Source organism: Amblyomma maculatum, chromosome 6 (genome assembly GCF_055883805.1).
Source record: "Amblyomma maculatum isolate TAMU_Amacu chromosome 6, ASM5588380v1, whole genome shotgun sequence".
NCBI classification, from domain to species: Eukaryota; Metazoa; Arthropoda; class Arachnida; order Ixodida; family Ixodidae; genus Amblyomma; species Amblyomma maculatum.
Window position 1 is genome coordinate 137,035,659 of NC_139349.1, and position 15,875 is coordinate 137,051,533.

A 15,875-nucleotide genomic window follows, 5' to 3' on the forward strand; every position below is an offset into this window, starting at 1 on the left:
GGTGAACGGGGCCTTCAAAGCTATCGCGTTAATCAGAGGGAAAAAAATTAGAGGGTCTTAGAATGGCGAAAACCTATCCTTCCTATCCTATAATTTGCCTTTCATCTTTAGCCTCTTGTCGGCGTTCGTTGCAGTGAAACATAATTGGTTTCTTTCTCTGGCAAGTTTTAGCTGGACGATACACCATCGCTCCTGTCGCATGGCATTCCTTGGAGCGCGTTCAAGTGTGGCATTGCACATGGCAAGAACGCATCCCGCCTCGGCCAATCAGAACGCCGCAAAAGCGGGACACACTGTCCACGACAGCATGAGCCATTAAAGGGTTTCGCCTTAAAAATTGGCTGTGGTTTCACCAATTGCCATCCCGAGAATTGCGGAAGCAACATCTGCGACGAACGCGGCGGCACCTGAGTCACCGCTCCGCGGAGTCGGCGGTGACCACGGCGCTATATATTCTAGGCACTATAACGGCGCGCTAGCTGTGCACCATGTGACGTCACTCCCTCCTGGCGCATGCGCCGCTGGAGCGGCGGCGGCACCCGAGTCACCTGCGCAGCGGAGGAATCGGCGGCAGCTCCGACGCGGCTCTCCCAGCTGTTCTCTGTGTGACGTCCCTCGCTCCTCGCGCAGCTTAGCTGCCCACCTTACTTTTATCAGAAAATTTTATCGAAACCACGCCGCAGTGTATACACGCATGCACCCTGTGGTATATGGCCTAACTCCTGCTGTACCGGCTGTGAACAGTGCAGTACTGGACACAGGCTTAACTTAAAAACCCGATTAGCTTGTCAAAGTGCTCAAGTGCATATTTATTTTAATTTCAGGGAAAATTAATAAACCACAATGAAAGGGCCTTAGCAACAGAAACACATGAGTAATGCATGGTGGCAGGTGCCAGGTCTTGGTAGTCATTTTTATTTTGTTTGAATTTGCTAGTCATCCTTGTAAGGACTGCATTGTTTTCGTCACCCAACATCCAAAACTATAGTACTAATTATTCGTGTAATACCTGTCTTGCATAATTCAGGTATTTATAAGAAACGGCCCCATAATGCAACACTATCAGATCAAGCTAAAATGAAAAGAATAATGTTGATGTTAAATTTCAAACACCTGAAAAGTATAGCAGGAAGCATTGCTTTGTTTTGGCACGTGACTTTAGTTGGTTATGTACAAATGGAAACAATCACAATTGTGGTCATTTAATATAAGCATTTTACTGTGGTCCGTGCAATCAACTGTACCGCGTCACATTTGACAACAACAATAGATTATTATATGAATTTCTCAGTTTTGAAAAGAGCTCAGCATTTAATAAGTGGAGCAAAAAAAGCACCCCAATTTTTTTGCCTGACTTCGCTTGAACCCGGTTGGGCAGGGTCAAACCAGATTGAACTGCATGAGTTTCTGGAACCGAACCCAAAAGGCGTGAACTAGAGTCCGAATTGAACACAAAAGAATTCTGGTTCGACACCTTGCCGTTCATTCTGAAACACTGACAGAGAAAAGTGATTGCATGTATTACATACCGACAATTAACAAATATCTGCTGCAATGCTCGCCACTGGTCTTTACTTGAACACAAGTCTACAATTGAATGTGAATGCCTCATTCTTAATGGCCAACAAAATTTACACCACCACCCTCCTTTAAAAAAAAACTGAAACTCCTTTATTAAGAGTATGGTAAGATCTTCACAGTCATAAGCATGGGCACCATTTAACTCCACTGAACTTCAGCATGGTGTCTAGAGGAATCACCTTAACCTGCACGCAAGCTAGCCAATACCTCATGCTTCCTAGCTAGCATACTTTTGCAAAACAAACTTGTAAATGCAATGGGCGTGCTCTGGCAAAAGAAATTCAAAAGTGCTGCATTCCTTCTGGTGCAGGAGCAGTGAAATAAAACGGACCTAAAGCTAATGTGTGTGGACGGTGCAACTAGTCCCTGCTTTATACCAACGTTTTTCAAACTACATACGCCTCTCTTGTGTGGCACTTTAGAAGTTAAAAAATTTCATCAAAGCTTCATTCAGAGCATTAGAGTACCCTATAGCCTTGCAAGGCTTGGCAATAGAACATTTGTCCCAAATACTGGACATGGCACAGCTGATAGAGGCTCGGGTTTAGTCCTGTTGAAAGCTGTTTCTCACCTACGTTGCCTAGTAAGTATGGTCAAAGCTGCACTGTCCTTTTGAGGAGCACTCAAAGATGCTGCAGTCTAGTGACATGTTGCGGTGACAGGAAAAAGACGTAAGAAAATTTAGCACGCGGTACGGAACTTTTAAGCACGTCTTAGCATGAGCTAAGAAGACGACAAATGCTCGGAACAGCCAGTTAAATCAACACAAACTCCAACTTTTCCGCATGATGCAGAGATCTGGCAATTTTCTCGCAAGCATTGCTCGGCACATTACCAAAAGGTTGAAACATAGAACAATATAGTTAATGATGCTTCCAAAATGAAATATGTCCATATCCAGAACATCTAAAAAAATGCTAACAATTTACAGTCCTGAAGCTATTTTATCCAGCCATCACAAGAGCTATGCATGATTCAATTATAATGTGAGGGGCAATTTTTAACTTACATTTTCAGTAAGAGCTCTCAATATGTTTGGGTGACAAGCAAAACTTTCACTGCCAGTAAAACTTTCTATACTTTTTTCCCAAGCAGCATATTTAACACACCATTTTGCATTTTTGAATACACTCAATTGACAAACCAAATCCATAAGCACTCAATAAGTTTTTTATTGTTACCAGGTAGTTACACTTTCTGGGTACAGGAGACAGTCTCCAAACAACTAGTCTGAAGTTTGATCACATCTTTGCTGGCTTAAGTACTGAGACCATATTTATTTCAAATAGAGCAGTGCAGAGCGCTGTATTCCACCGCTACTGAGCACTCCTCACTTTTTTTCGTCATTGACGTTAAAAGGTATGGGCAAAGCTTTGTATCTTCAGACATATTGTGGACAGTCATGCATGCGCACTTTGCTCATTGCCTGCAACATGATACACCATGCACTACATTGTGCTGAAGGTAAGTACATAGTAGCTGCTTGCCCATATAACCGGAGATCCAGTTACGTGTTTAAAGAGAGCACAGTAACACCCGAGACAATTTCCAGTTTCAATTATGATTCAGGCTAGCAGCTTCAAAGAATAGCCAAGAACTTAGCTCTACTGAAAAAACTGTCAGAAATTCCCACTGGATTTCCAAGCTTTGAAATCACAACATTTGAACAGGGTATGCACATTTTGAACACATTCCTCACCACAAGAATGCTTGTGGATGCAAGTAAACAAATGGTGGTGCTATCTTCAACAGCTGCCCTCATTACGTGCAACAATGCATACAAAATATATGTCTGTACCTTGACTATCTCAACCGCGCTACTGTGAACGGAAAATAGGAAGTCGGCTACAATACAAACGGCATGTAACTACAGGTGCAGTACTTGTGGGCCTGTAATACACTTGCTGCCATTCCGGTCAGAGGGAGCAGAGGAACTTGTAGACAGCAACAGGCAAAAGAAGCAGCTGCATGTGCTGCATGGTGTGCCGGTGCCTCAAAAATACTGGGTGCAAATGGCTTTGGGTCTAACAGTCAACTATTCTATAAACTTTGCAACATTGTAACTGGAAACAAATAGCTCTCATAACAGCAACACTTGTCTGCAAACACAACACCAGCACCTGCACCAGCTGAGCTTAACACAGTGTAACAACGCTAATATCTGCAAGCCAGGGACAACTCCAGCCTGAACTGAACAAATTCCACAATAACCAGTTCCACCTAGGCTGATCAAGACTTAATTATCGACACTTACAAAAACTGCGATGACAAGGCAATGAGACAAACCTCACAATATGCTTTCTGAACAATGAGAACTTCCAAAATGTATTTACAGAGAAGCAGACAGAGGTGGGGAAGTAAAAAACATGCACAGGAGCGTCAACTTTCAACTCATGCGGTGCAGAGATTATATCTGCTTACCACAGAGATGGACATTCAAATGGAAATCACATAGTCACACACCTGCCAACTACGTAGGACATATTCTCTCTTCCAAACTTCCTAATGATAAAAATCTGGATGCAGGTTTTTCCTGTTTGTGTGACGTTTTAGTCTTATTAACCCTTGAATTAGGGTACCCCTATTGCTCCTGTTACCAAGACCTGTTCCAAGTGTATCTCAGCAGTAGAGCAGTGTCGTCCATAAAGCCATGTCACATTGCACACAACACCGCATATGACATCATAATTAGCGGCAGAACACTTTTGTATGGCAAGAATGTGTAGTCACTTATGCATGATGCAAGGTCGCACCATGCCTCCTGCGTGGCCCAAGGAAAAGCAATATAACCTGCAAGCAGCAGCGACAGCAAGCAGATCTTGCTGGTTTCTGCATTGGTCAATTTTTGACAGAGCACATCAACTGTTTGTTTCAATAATGACTCTTCGAAAAGTGGCACGCAATTGATGGGAAGTGGAACGTAGTCATGGCTCAAAAGTAGCTGTAACTCAGCAAGCTGTTTTTTGGACTAGTTGGTAGAGCTTGCTCATTTTGGCAAAGCCTAAGCACAAAAAGGACAGGGCTGAGAGAGACACAGGACAAAGTGCTAACTTGCAACTGAATTTTATTTGGAGCACGGAAGCATATATACAGAAGAAAGCGCGCTAAAAGAGTGGAGTGATGCGTCTCTTCGTATTCCTATTTTTTTGGTGCGCTTTCTTCTGTATTCCATGCAACAAATAAAATTTAGTTGCAAGTTAGCGCTTTGGCCTGTGCCTCTCTCACATCCGTCCTTTTTGCGCTTCACACTTTTGTCAAAATGAGCTTGTAACTGCTGCTCCACAGACAGATGAACTGAAAACAGATGAACTGAAGTGGCTTGCGGGAGGTTGTAAGTGCTTCTTAGACCCCTGTTTAAGTATTGACCTATTTGTCTGGTGCATAACGTCAGAATAAAACAGACCACTGGGTAAGCTGGCTTTCGTGCTTCGTACTACAATAAACTGTTAATCTGTTACTTTTGGAAAGGCATAAACGGGTCTTATAAGCACATCCACTTGATGTCCTTAGATTGTGTGAAGCGGTATGCAAAAAGAGAGCCTCGGCAATACATTCGAACCTGGTTATAATGAAGTAGCACGGGGCGCGAAAATTTGTTCATTATATCCGATATTCGTTATAAAAGTGCGCATCCATATTTCTGTAAATAAGTTTTCAAACAAAATGAAACAAAATGCGCACTTATATGAACAGCACAAAGGTGCGAAAATGTACAATTTTTATTAATTAAAAGCTTGGTATAAGCATGAAATCTCGCCTTTCGTTCCACATTGGAGGGCAAAAATGAATACTAAGAAGAGACGTTAACCCCGCGCACAATTTGCGTGACAAAGTAACATCACCTAGACTAAGGCCTCTCCATATCCTCCTCTTCCTCGCGCCTATGTCATCACTCTACGATGGAGCTCTTTTGTCGTCTCCCGTCTCAGAACATATACGGGAGGCGGGTGCGAGGGGTTCGAGAGGTGTCCCGATCCTGCCGAAACAAGTCAGAACCGGTTGTCGCAACTGTGGCACAGCTGAGCATGCGCGAATTCGAGCAAGCCGAAGTATCGAAGTTTGGTAGACGCGCGTCAACGCCTTTATTGCTGTCTGACTGCTAAAGTAAATATTTTTTTGTAAAAGGGGTTACGTTTGTGCTAAACGCACATTTTGAAACGTTGGACCTGCTTTGTGCATGAGATTTCTCCCAATTAAGTAATTTCTGACGCATTGCTCGATTGCCAAATGCACTAAGAAGAGACGTTAACCCCGCGCACAATTTGCGCGACAAAGTAACATCACCTAGACTAAGGCCTCTCCATATCCTCCTCTTCCTCGCGCCTATGTCATCACTCTACGATGGAGCTCTTTTGTCGTCTCCCGTCTCAGAACATATACGGGAGGCGGGTGCGAGGGGTTCGAGAGGTGTCCCGATCCTGCCGAAACAAGTCAGAACCGGTTGTCGCGACTGTGGCACAGCTGAGCATGCGCGAATTCGAGCAAGCCGAAGTATCGAAGTTTGGTAGACGCGCGTCAACGCCTTTATTGCTGTCTGACTGCTAAAGTAAATATTTTTTTGTAAAAGGGGTTACGTTTGGGCTAAACGCACATTTTGAAACGTTGGACCTGCTTTGTGCATGAGATTTCTCCCAATTAAGTAATTTCTGACGCATTGCTCGATTGCCAAATGCATCCGCAGTGCAGTAAACACCAGTTGCTTGTTCGACTTCTTCACAGTTCATGCTTCAACTGCAGTGCGAGATTCTGCCTTCGTGCAACGTGTGTCGCAAAAGTTTTGTTGTTTTAGAAATAAGCACTGTATGAGTGGCGGTGACAGGTCTGCGCTGATGCTACAGTGTTTGCATCAAGTGTGCACTTTTTGAGAATGCCTGGACATTGGTGTGTACCACGGTGCCGTGGAAACTATAATGGTGGGGATACAGTGAGAGTCTTCCCCTTCCCATCGGACTTAGTGAGAAAGGCTCAGTGGATAAAAGACATCCATAGCGGGGATTTCACACCAGGAAAGGAATTAGTGGTAAGGCCAATATTCCTCTTTACTAGTTGTTGTCGACAGCTTCTTTGCATCATTAACGCTACATATTACCTAGATACTCTGAGATTATGTGTACACGATACTTACCTTAAAAAGAAAGTTTGCATAGCTATAGTGCGAACCTTATTTCATACTCCGTGAATGCGGCTTAAAGACACAGCATTACTGATAGTTAGTGCGCGCAGACTTTAAACAAAATTGCTATCATTAGAACCTTAAAACTTAGAGCTGCAGGGTTTTTTTTTTTTTTTTTTTAGCTTCAGGTACTGCATCGTCCTAATGTCTCATTTCACATTCTAGGTCTGCGAGCGTCACTTTAAGCCTGCGGACATGCTCGACAAAACAAGTTACACGGATGTGAAGACAGGAAAAGAGATTGAAGTTAAGCTGAAACTGGTACGACTTCCACCTGATGCAGTACCAAGCATACTCCCAAACTGCCCAGCGTATCTTTCTGGTCCAGCTACAAGTACCTCTCGAGAGACCCAAGATCACAAGAAGGCGTGTCTTGAAGCAGCTGCAATACAAGAAGCCATCAACCAGTCCATTGAGACACACCGACAGGATGAACACAGCAACAGAATTGACAGTGTTCAGGCTCTGTTAAGCGGTCTTCCACTCATCCACGCATCCAGGTTTCAGAATTTTGGAAAGTTATTTCCTATCCCGAGTGCATACTGTTTCTAAATCTCGGTGTTGATGATGCTCCAGCTATCAGAAAATCAGTTAAAGTAACAAATGACTTGTTCATAAGGCGAGGTGCGACAGGATGCTTTGACCTTCTTGTCGGAAAAATTATCCCTTCTTTCCAGCAAACCAACATTCTGCTAAAAAACTATTGCAAGGCAAGAAGCGATCGGCCTGTGCAATCCAAGATCACTCAAAAGTGTAAAATTAACACTTTGAAGCATGGATAATTTTGATTTTTATTTTCTGTTACATTCGTCAAATCTTTCCTAGACACTTGCATATTTTAATAATACTTTCATACTCGATACAGTTTACGTATTGAGTTAAAATCCATTCTAGAGACCAAAAACAAAGTCCTCTGCTGAACTTGGAGCTACATGTTTTGAGTGCTATGACATCAGAGCGAAACTTTCGCCATTTGTTTGCGAAATGAGTACAGAGACTAAAAATGTTCCAGTGTTTATAGAGCTGACTTTCTGAAGCTATGTTTATATCCGTAGCATTATACTAACACTGGCACAATAAAAGCAGTGCTTTTGGCTTTTCATAAACTCGTTTAGATTATGTGCTGTTTCCTGAAACTTTAATCTTCTTCAGAAAATCCGCTGCATGAATATTCAGACGTTTACTTGCGATATTGGAGCTGAATGAAAAGTTACGTATTGAACAACGGAGCTTAAAACCTCAAAGAATGTTTTCGCATGCAGCAACAACCACGACTCTAGTGAAACAAGAATAAGCGCGCAGCAGCATGCCGCTTCCGCGTACGTCGTAGTGCGATGACGTCACGGAAGAGCGCAAAGGTCTTTAGTTCAGATGGTGTTGGACGGAGCCAACCGACTCGGGGAGTGTAGCGCACGAGCACGGGTCGGGCGCATGGGTTGGCTGCAGTGGCAGAGGCACGGCAGGGACTCTCACCATGACGAGGCAATGGTGATGACATGCCGGACACATGCCTATCAGCCGTTGCATGGCCGGACTCAAGGAGCAGTGGCGGCAGCGACGACGCTAAAGCCCGGCCGTGAATGGCCATTCATGACCTCAGAGATCACCGTGTGCGGAGGTGTGATCTCGGAGGCCATGGGCCGTTGGCGCTATTTTTGTCGCTGTCGCTAGATGACGCGGTGTGTGAACGCACGGGCGATTTAACCACACTTCAGCAGCGCCACTCGAGTTCGGCCATGGCCGTTCATAACTTCCGAAATCACTGCATGCGGGGGTGTGCCCTCGGAGGCCATAAGCCATTGGCGGTAAATGACGCGGCACGCGAACGCGCGTGCGATTTAAAACACTTCTGCAGCGAGCAATTAGACTGATTGAAAAATTGCGTTTCTTGATGCTTTTTCCGGCTCCTTTACGCATTTGTTGTCATTTTAATGCAAAAAACTGCTTCGTTATAACCTATCTAGCGTCAAATTTTGAAAATTTTCTTTCATTATACAAAAACGACTCCCATAGAAATAAACCATAGATCAATGAAACTGATTTTAGTTCGTTTTATCCGATAATTGACTATATCAGTGTTCTTATAGCGAGGTTCGACTGTATTACGTATTACGTTTTTTCATTTGATTACTGCTACTTTTGTTTCTATACCACTCACTTCTCATCAATCTATATGAAACTTTCAAATGAATTCAACAACTGAAATCCGATTTAAAACAAGGTACCTTACTTCACGGTAATATTCAGTCTGATGATATACAGTAAATGATGTGAGCATGAGTTCACTGCAATGCTGATATTGTAGGCAGTCCTCTTAATAAGTTCAGGGCATACAGTATAGTTGAAGGAAAAAATGTGGCTTCTTAGATCTCCCTTCATAAGTATAACAAGCATGACCACACAAAAAGTTAATCAGGACGAGGAGCTGCAGTGAACCTTCCTTCAATTGCTCACAAGTCAAAGTTATAAGACCAAAGCAACTTAAACAAATGATGAAAACCTTCAATAAGACAAGCTCGAAATACTTTTTTCTAGCATAAAAAACAACAGAATCATAAACACATCTGAAAGCTTTAAAACCCCCAAGAAGAAAATTTCATCTGAGATTCAGAGTAATGAGGCATGTTTCTTTCTTCGTGTCATTGTAATAGCTATTTTATGCGGTCGATAGTAGTTGATCGGCTAAGTAAAGCTATTTTTGGAGTCAGCCACACAGGTCTGATGGAAGGGAAAGGTTTCCTGCTACAAAATTTTAGCAAAAAAGTCTTTTTGATTCTGGGCAATACCCTTAAAATAGAGAACAAGGACGAGAATGAAGACTGCTCATTGCAAAATTTACATGTTTGGGGCCACAACCCCCTAGCCATTCAATGTACCTGAGAATAAACAATCACATTGGGCTACAATATCAATAAGAACCATTGTCTGCATGGTATATAAGAATTGATCATGCCAAAATAAGTTGGAAGTCAGCACTCGTGTGAAGAAGGGCACAAATAGTACTTCTTTGAAACTGAACCGAATATGAAACGAATAATGAGTAAAGAGAATCAATTATGTGCTGAATGTTTTAATGAATATTTGTTACCTATGCTAACGTTTGTACAGAACCACTGACTGTGCGACAGAACAAACCACTTGTGGCGCTGTGGCACAGAGCCATTAGTTTTAGCATTATAGCTATGCATGTCAAAAGAAGCAAGAGTCAGTTTGGAACGTTAATTCCTACAAACCAAATAAAAAAAAGCAACAATATCTCTACTAAGTAGCTGGCAACATGAAGTCAGTACTACCTTAACTCTGCGATGAACAAGGTTATGCATAAGAAAATTATCGTCCGCTGTTCACGATGACTGCAAATCCAGCATCACTTCCCAGTAGACAACAGGGAACAAGAACAATGTATGAGCACAGGCCTGTGAGATCATACATCGAAGCTGGGTTTGCTGAATCTGCTCAATCCCTGCCATGCTGCCCACACTCGGTGTTCATGTATGAGCATTATGGTTGGTTTTGGTTGGTTTTGGGGGTTTAACATCCCAAAGCCACTCAGGCTATGAGAGACGCCGTAGTGGAGGACTCCGGAAATTTCGACGTATGAGCATTATGATCACAGGGACTAAAATGTACCATGTCTCAAAGCTTAACCTGCTATCTTGCACAGACCGATCGCAACACCTGATGGTTCAGAATTGAAGCCCATTTTTAAAACAGGTACACAAGAAACCTATGCTGTGACTTATTTGAACTTTGTGGTAATTTATTCTAAAGGTATTAAAAAATTAGAGAACATGCTCGATTCCTTTCAAGCAATTTTGAACCCTCACTATTTAATTCATTCAGCGAACTTAATTGAAAGACAGTACATTCAGCATCTGAAAAATTTTGAATACTTGTGCGCACCTCTGTGTGCATTATTTTCCTTCCTTGCCTCCGTCTGCTGCTCTGTGAATAATTATTTAAAAAATCGTGTACCAACCAGTGTCACAAGATGCACTTTGCAAAAACTTTTTCTTACAGTGCTGTTTCAAAATGCACACATAAACAGCAATGATATGTTCAATAAAAGCATCGCATTATAAACATTTCTACAAAGGAAAAACAAACTCTCCAGCCTCCTTTTTTTACACCTGCAGATCTCTACCCCTGTGACCTACTTGAACAAGAGTCAATGACTGCACAGTTTTTTATGCAAAAAAAAAGGGGGGGGGGGATAAAAGTCTGATCTGCGAAGGCTCACACAACTTTTGCAAGGTGACTTCCTGTACAAATAATAAAAAAAGGTATATATATCCACACGCGTCGACGGCAAGTCCAAACAAAACACTCGTCGAAAGTAAAATTCGTTTCCACATACAACGTATAAATACAATCATGCCTAAGCCATGGCATAACCGAGTCATAACTCAGGCACACCTTCTCTATTCCAAAAGTTCAAAAAAAATAAAAAGCCATGCCTTGCTCCAGCTGTGTACACACGACGATATAAATACCTGGAGCTTGCCTACTGAAAGGCTAAAAGCTGGTCATCAGTGACAGTTTCCGAAACGACAGCCGCAATAGGGGTGACGAGCAGCACACTGCAGAATAATCAGGATACATCATCTGCAACCACGTTTGGTCCGGGCAGGACCTTTCGGTTGCCCAGCTTTCGCTTCTTCTCTCTGATCATGTTCTCAAATTCCAGCCTGAAAACATTTCAGTTTGCATTCAGTGCCAAGCACAGTCCACTCTGTAATTGTAATCATCTGAATATAAATAGCTTGCTTCTCATTGCTCCCAATAATTTCAGGCACAGCCTCTAAGATATGTTCATTTGAATTTAGTTTAAATGTTAAACTGCAGGTTCTATCATTCTTTAAAATGAAATACTAAAAAGGTCAAGTGATAGAAAAACAATGGGCCTCTCTGCCAAAACCGGATGTCTCGGCCAAAGGTAACAAAGTTAAAAAAAAAAAAAAAACGGAGTGTACCAGTCTAATGAAACCAACAGTGTGCTGTTAAATGCTGCATGTCCCAGCCTAGACGACAGTATTTTTTTCAAGCTCCAAGGTTAATTACTAAATAAGATTTCTAACTTTTCATATACTGACTTCCAGCAAAGAGTAATTCAGAAGCTGTAAACCATCTCGGAAAACAGCCGAATTAAATGTTTGCACCAGCCTACCGTGTATGTATAGCAGCAGATTTTTAACTAGCTTCTTAAAAATAACTCGCACAGTTAAAATGCTCCCATGTTCACAGTGATGCTGCTTCAGTGTGTCAAGACGTGTCTCACAAAACAAAATCCCCATTTCTCTGAAGTGCTCTTCCTAAGGCATCCTTCCATGAACAGTGTGCCAGCTGCTCATCACATGGTAACTTTCTTGTAAGGGCAGTAAATAAGTTGCGTAAACAGTACCTTTGTGCAAACACTTCAGTTTGCTGTTCGATAAGACAATCCAACTTCTGCACTGAAGTCAATAATAAAAAAAAAAATCTAGGTAGCTAGTCTTCGGAGAAGGAACAGAAATATTGTACACTAGGCCACAGTGCTTGCATCAGTTGTTTTCACTGGGACTAGAACTCTGAGTCTTATTGAAAAGCTTGGTTACATTTACCTGTGCATCTGGTACAGTAAAATCTCAACTGGACCTGCGTTAATTCAGAAGTTCGGATAATTCAAACTAAAAGCACGGTCCTGGTCGATACCCGTGTAAGTCTACGGTGTTGGACATTCGTTAATTCACACATGGGCGGGCTCACTCCAGTTAATTCGGACGGGGGATCGCACATCGAGGTACGAACCCCGCAGCCAGTGATCCCTGAAATAGATCTCGCGGAACCTGAATTGCATGAAAACTGCTGTACTCGTTAGTGCATGCTATGGCAGGCACGACTATGACTGGAAGTTCACCATTTCCAAAACAAAACTCAGTCGCATAGTTCCGATTTCGCTTTCCTAACTTGACACATTCCCACCACTGCGATCGGGCTCGACCAATTGCGCCGTTTCGAATACTGTTTGGCGAGTCGTTGCTCTTAGTTTTCTTTTTTCAATAATGTCACACTGTCTTAATGCATACGCACATACCCCTCACATGCATTCACATGCTGCTTCTTGTATACTGAAACTGTGTGCTGGTCGCATGCAATTTCATTGCAATGCTACAATGGACTATATGGGGGAGCATCCCCAAAATGCGACAGGGTCATTTTGTGTTACTGTGTTGTGCTGCGAAAATGGTAGCGGAAGCTTTCACAATTTTGGAGCACTGCTTCAGCATTCCCGACAGTGTGCGGAAAGCAAAGCCCTTGCTGAAGCTGGAAAAAATGTCGTTCTCACTTGGGTTTCCCCTCAACTGCAGACAACCATGATGCAGGCGTTCGTTAGATAACATTACAGTGATGAATACAGTTTTTGGCAGATTTTTTTCAGGCGCATTGAATAATTCGAGCTTTCAAACATTTCCTCTGGTCCCTTGAGGCTGAACTGATGAGATTTTACTGTATACACACTAAAGGGGTCTGCTTAAAGCTTATTTTTCATGGCATGTCACATATCATCAGCCTTGTAAATCGCATCAATGTGAAATAGGTGCTCTTTCAAGTCCCACAGAAAATTAGAAGACTTTGCTGCGAATGCTTATAAAGCCCAACTGCATGGCTTAAAAAATTTTCCCTACGTTTGTATAATGTAGAGCATTTTGATAAATGAAGCTCGTTATCCAGATCATGTGCAACTCGCTGCTTCGCACATCTTGGGGGAGCGCAAACAACTGGTTCAAAATATGAGTTTTAAACTGGTCTGAATGACTGATTGGTAATGCAGAACAAAATCAGCACCACAAACAAAACAAAAAAACGAAAAGACACTGAAATGGCATTCAGGTATAACACGTAACAAGGAAGCTTACTAAGTAGTGGCCAGTAGTAGTAAAGAGCATTACCTCAATGAAGAGAAGTGAAGCTCTCCTATCCTTCAAGGATGCGCTCAGCATCAAATCTTTCGGGTGTTAGGGATGATGCAGTTAGTCACAGCAAAAAGAAAGAGAACACAAGTTAGCACTTGTCAAGCAAATGGCACTACTTAAGCAAAGAGCTGCACATCAATGCGGTAGCACTAAGCATGTCCCGATTCTGTTCATGTTTACTGTGAAGCACTCTTTTACAGCCACTTGCCTATGTTTGGTGTCAGGTGTCACAGTGAACAGAATCTGTCATGGATTATAATTAAAATTTCTTTGCAGCAAATGAGCAGAGCTGCACTGCATGATTCGGTAAGAAAGTAAATGGTGGACATGCACTGCAGTGTTCTCCCGAGCTGGGTTTTTGAAACCACTGAACTTCCAGGAATAGTGGCTTCATTCGGTGGCCATAAAAAAGAGTAACTGTGCTACTTGCCGGAACGAAGCATCGCAATGACATGAATGAAAGCGCTGCGGATTTTACCACAAAGCAAGAAGCGCTAGCTGAGTGCACAAGTTCATATAATACAAGCGTGCAATGATTAAAAGGGCTTAGTATATGGCAATGCTACGAGCGAGACGCCATGCAATTAAAATATACAAATGCTGCGAGCATGAACTGGCCATTTCAGGCCCAAGCTTTACTCACTGCTTCACTTTGTCGGGGATGATCACATGATCTAGCGGCACCAAGCAAGACAGTTCCTCCAGGTTGTACACAAACTGAAGCTTCCTGCTGAACTTTGAGCTGGAAATGTCCAAAGAATTGGGGCAGCATATAGTACACACGAGAATTTTTACAAGCTTTCTTCCCTTTTTTTACATCTTGTGTTTACAGGTTTTGTGCCTTTGTTTTATTTCGTACCTCACACTGATTGCGTATTTCTTGTGAATTCTTCTTTCTGTAGCTGTATTCTGAAGGATTCCCTGACATGCACTACCTTTCCTTTCTTTTTTCCTTTTCAAAGCTTTTACTTGGAGGTACAGCTGCAGACACTTCCTGATAAACTGAACACTCCCCTTGACAATCCCCTAGCACTGCTGAACGTGTATCGAACTCCTATAAACAAAATATTTGATAAATTGAAGGGCACACTGTTGCCCTGCGCTTGTCCTGCTATCGTCACTGCCACAGTCATTTTGTAGTGAAAGCTACACTAGGCTAGTAGAAAACTTTTTCACAGAGCCGGGCAGAGGCCATTACTGCGCATGCAGTATTATCATGGCAACCAGCTGCGCCGTTCCACAGGTGTTCCACCGCTAAGCTCACTACAGAGAAGAGGAGGAGGGTAGCGGCATCCTAGTCGATGCGCGCACCGGCAAGGAGAGGAGGAGAAAGGTAGTTTCTGCACTGTGTACGCGCGCGCGGCCACATCTCTGAGAGCTGACAGAGTGGAGCAGCAAAGCATCTGCCAGCATCGCATGTGCAGGGCATGAAAGTGGACTCTGCCTAGAACACCGCTGAACTTTTTGTATTTTGCATGTTGAGCCACTTCAATTATCCACCTCTGACCACCCATGGTCTGCCCGCAGATTGCCAGACATCTGTGTATTCTTGGATCGCACCAGCTACTTGCAGTTGTTACTAGAACGCATTAGTTTTTCTTTGGCTGGGCTTTTACCTGCTGCCCGTGCAGACATTCAGACTCCTCAGGACAATTTTGTGTTGGCTGCGCTCGGACAGCTAGCAGACAATAAAGAGGTGTATGGAAGTGGGAAGCACATCTATCTATTTTAAAGTAAAGGCTCTCCTTCACAAGCAAAGATGCAAAAGCTGGGCACTTTCTGAAGCCTGACCATGATTTGTCCTTGTGAGCCTAGCATAACAACAGTGTGCTTTGAACCAACGTGCAGCATGGTGTCCCCATCCTTTGATGGGAACTTGAACCACGTAAATTCATCAATGCTGCATAGATTGCACCGATAGGTTTCCAACAGAGGTGAGCGAATATTCGAAATTTCAAATACAAATTAAATGTTTATTTGATTTTTATTCATATTTGAAAATCTAATTAGAAATTTCTGAACATTAGAAAATTTCCAAATACACCGAACATTTTCGGGTTCACCGCAGCTTCTTCACATTGCACGCTTCACCACAATGCTTCAACCTATGGGCTGCGCAGTGAAGCCTCCTCAAAACGTGACGGGGCCTTTTTGTGAAGACTGAAGAC

The 15,875-nt window shown here is 42.8% G+C and overlaps 1 protein-coding gene across 2 annotated transcripts in view; it reads right to left on the minus strand.

Annotated features, from left to right (window-relative positions):
• Positions 1-1,967: 1,967 nt before the first annotated feature.
• The window catches only part of LOC146186847 (uncharacterized), a 77,040-nt gene continuing 63,132 nt past the window's right edge, over positions 1,968-15,875 (minus strand). Inside the window, exons 20-22 of one of the 2 annotated variants that reach the window (XM_084607471.1) lie at positions 14,351-14,449; positions 13,684-13,739; positions 1,968-11,442 (exon numbers count right to left, since the gene is read on the minus strand). In XM_084607471.1, coding sequence (XP_084463597.1) covers positions 13,709-13,739; positions 14,351-14,449 — 130 coding nt within the window. In that variant the 3' untranslated portion in view covers positions 1,968-11,442; positions 13,684-13,708. The remainder of the gene's footprint in view (positions 11,443-13,683; positions 13,740-14,350; positions 14,450-15,875) is intronic. The other variant, XM_084607470.1, reaches the window with a different exon arrangement.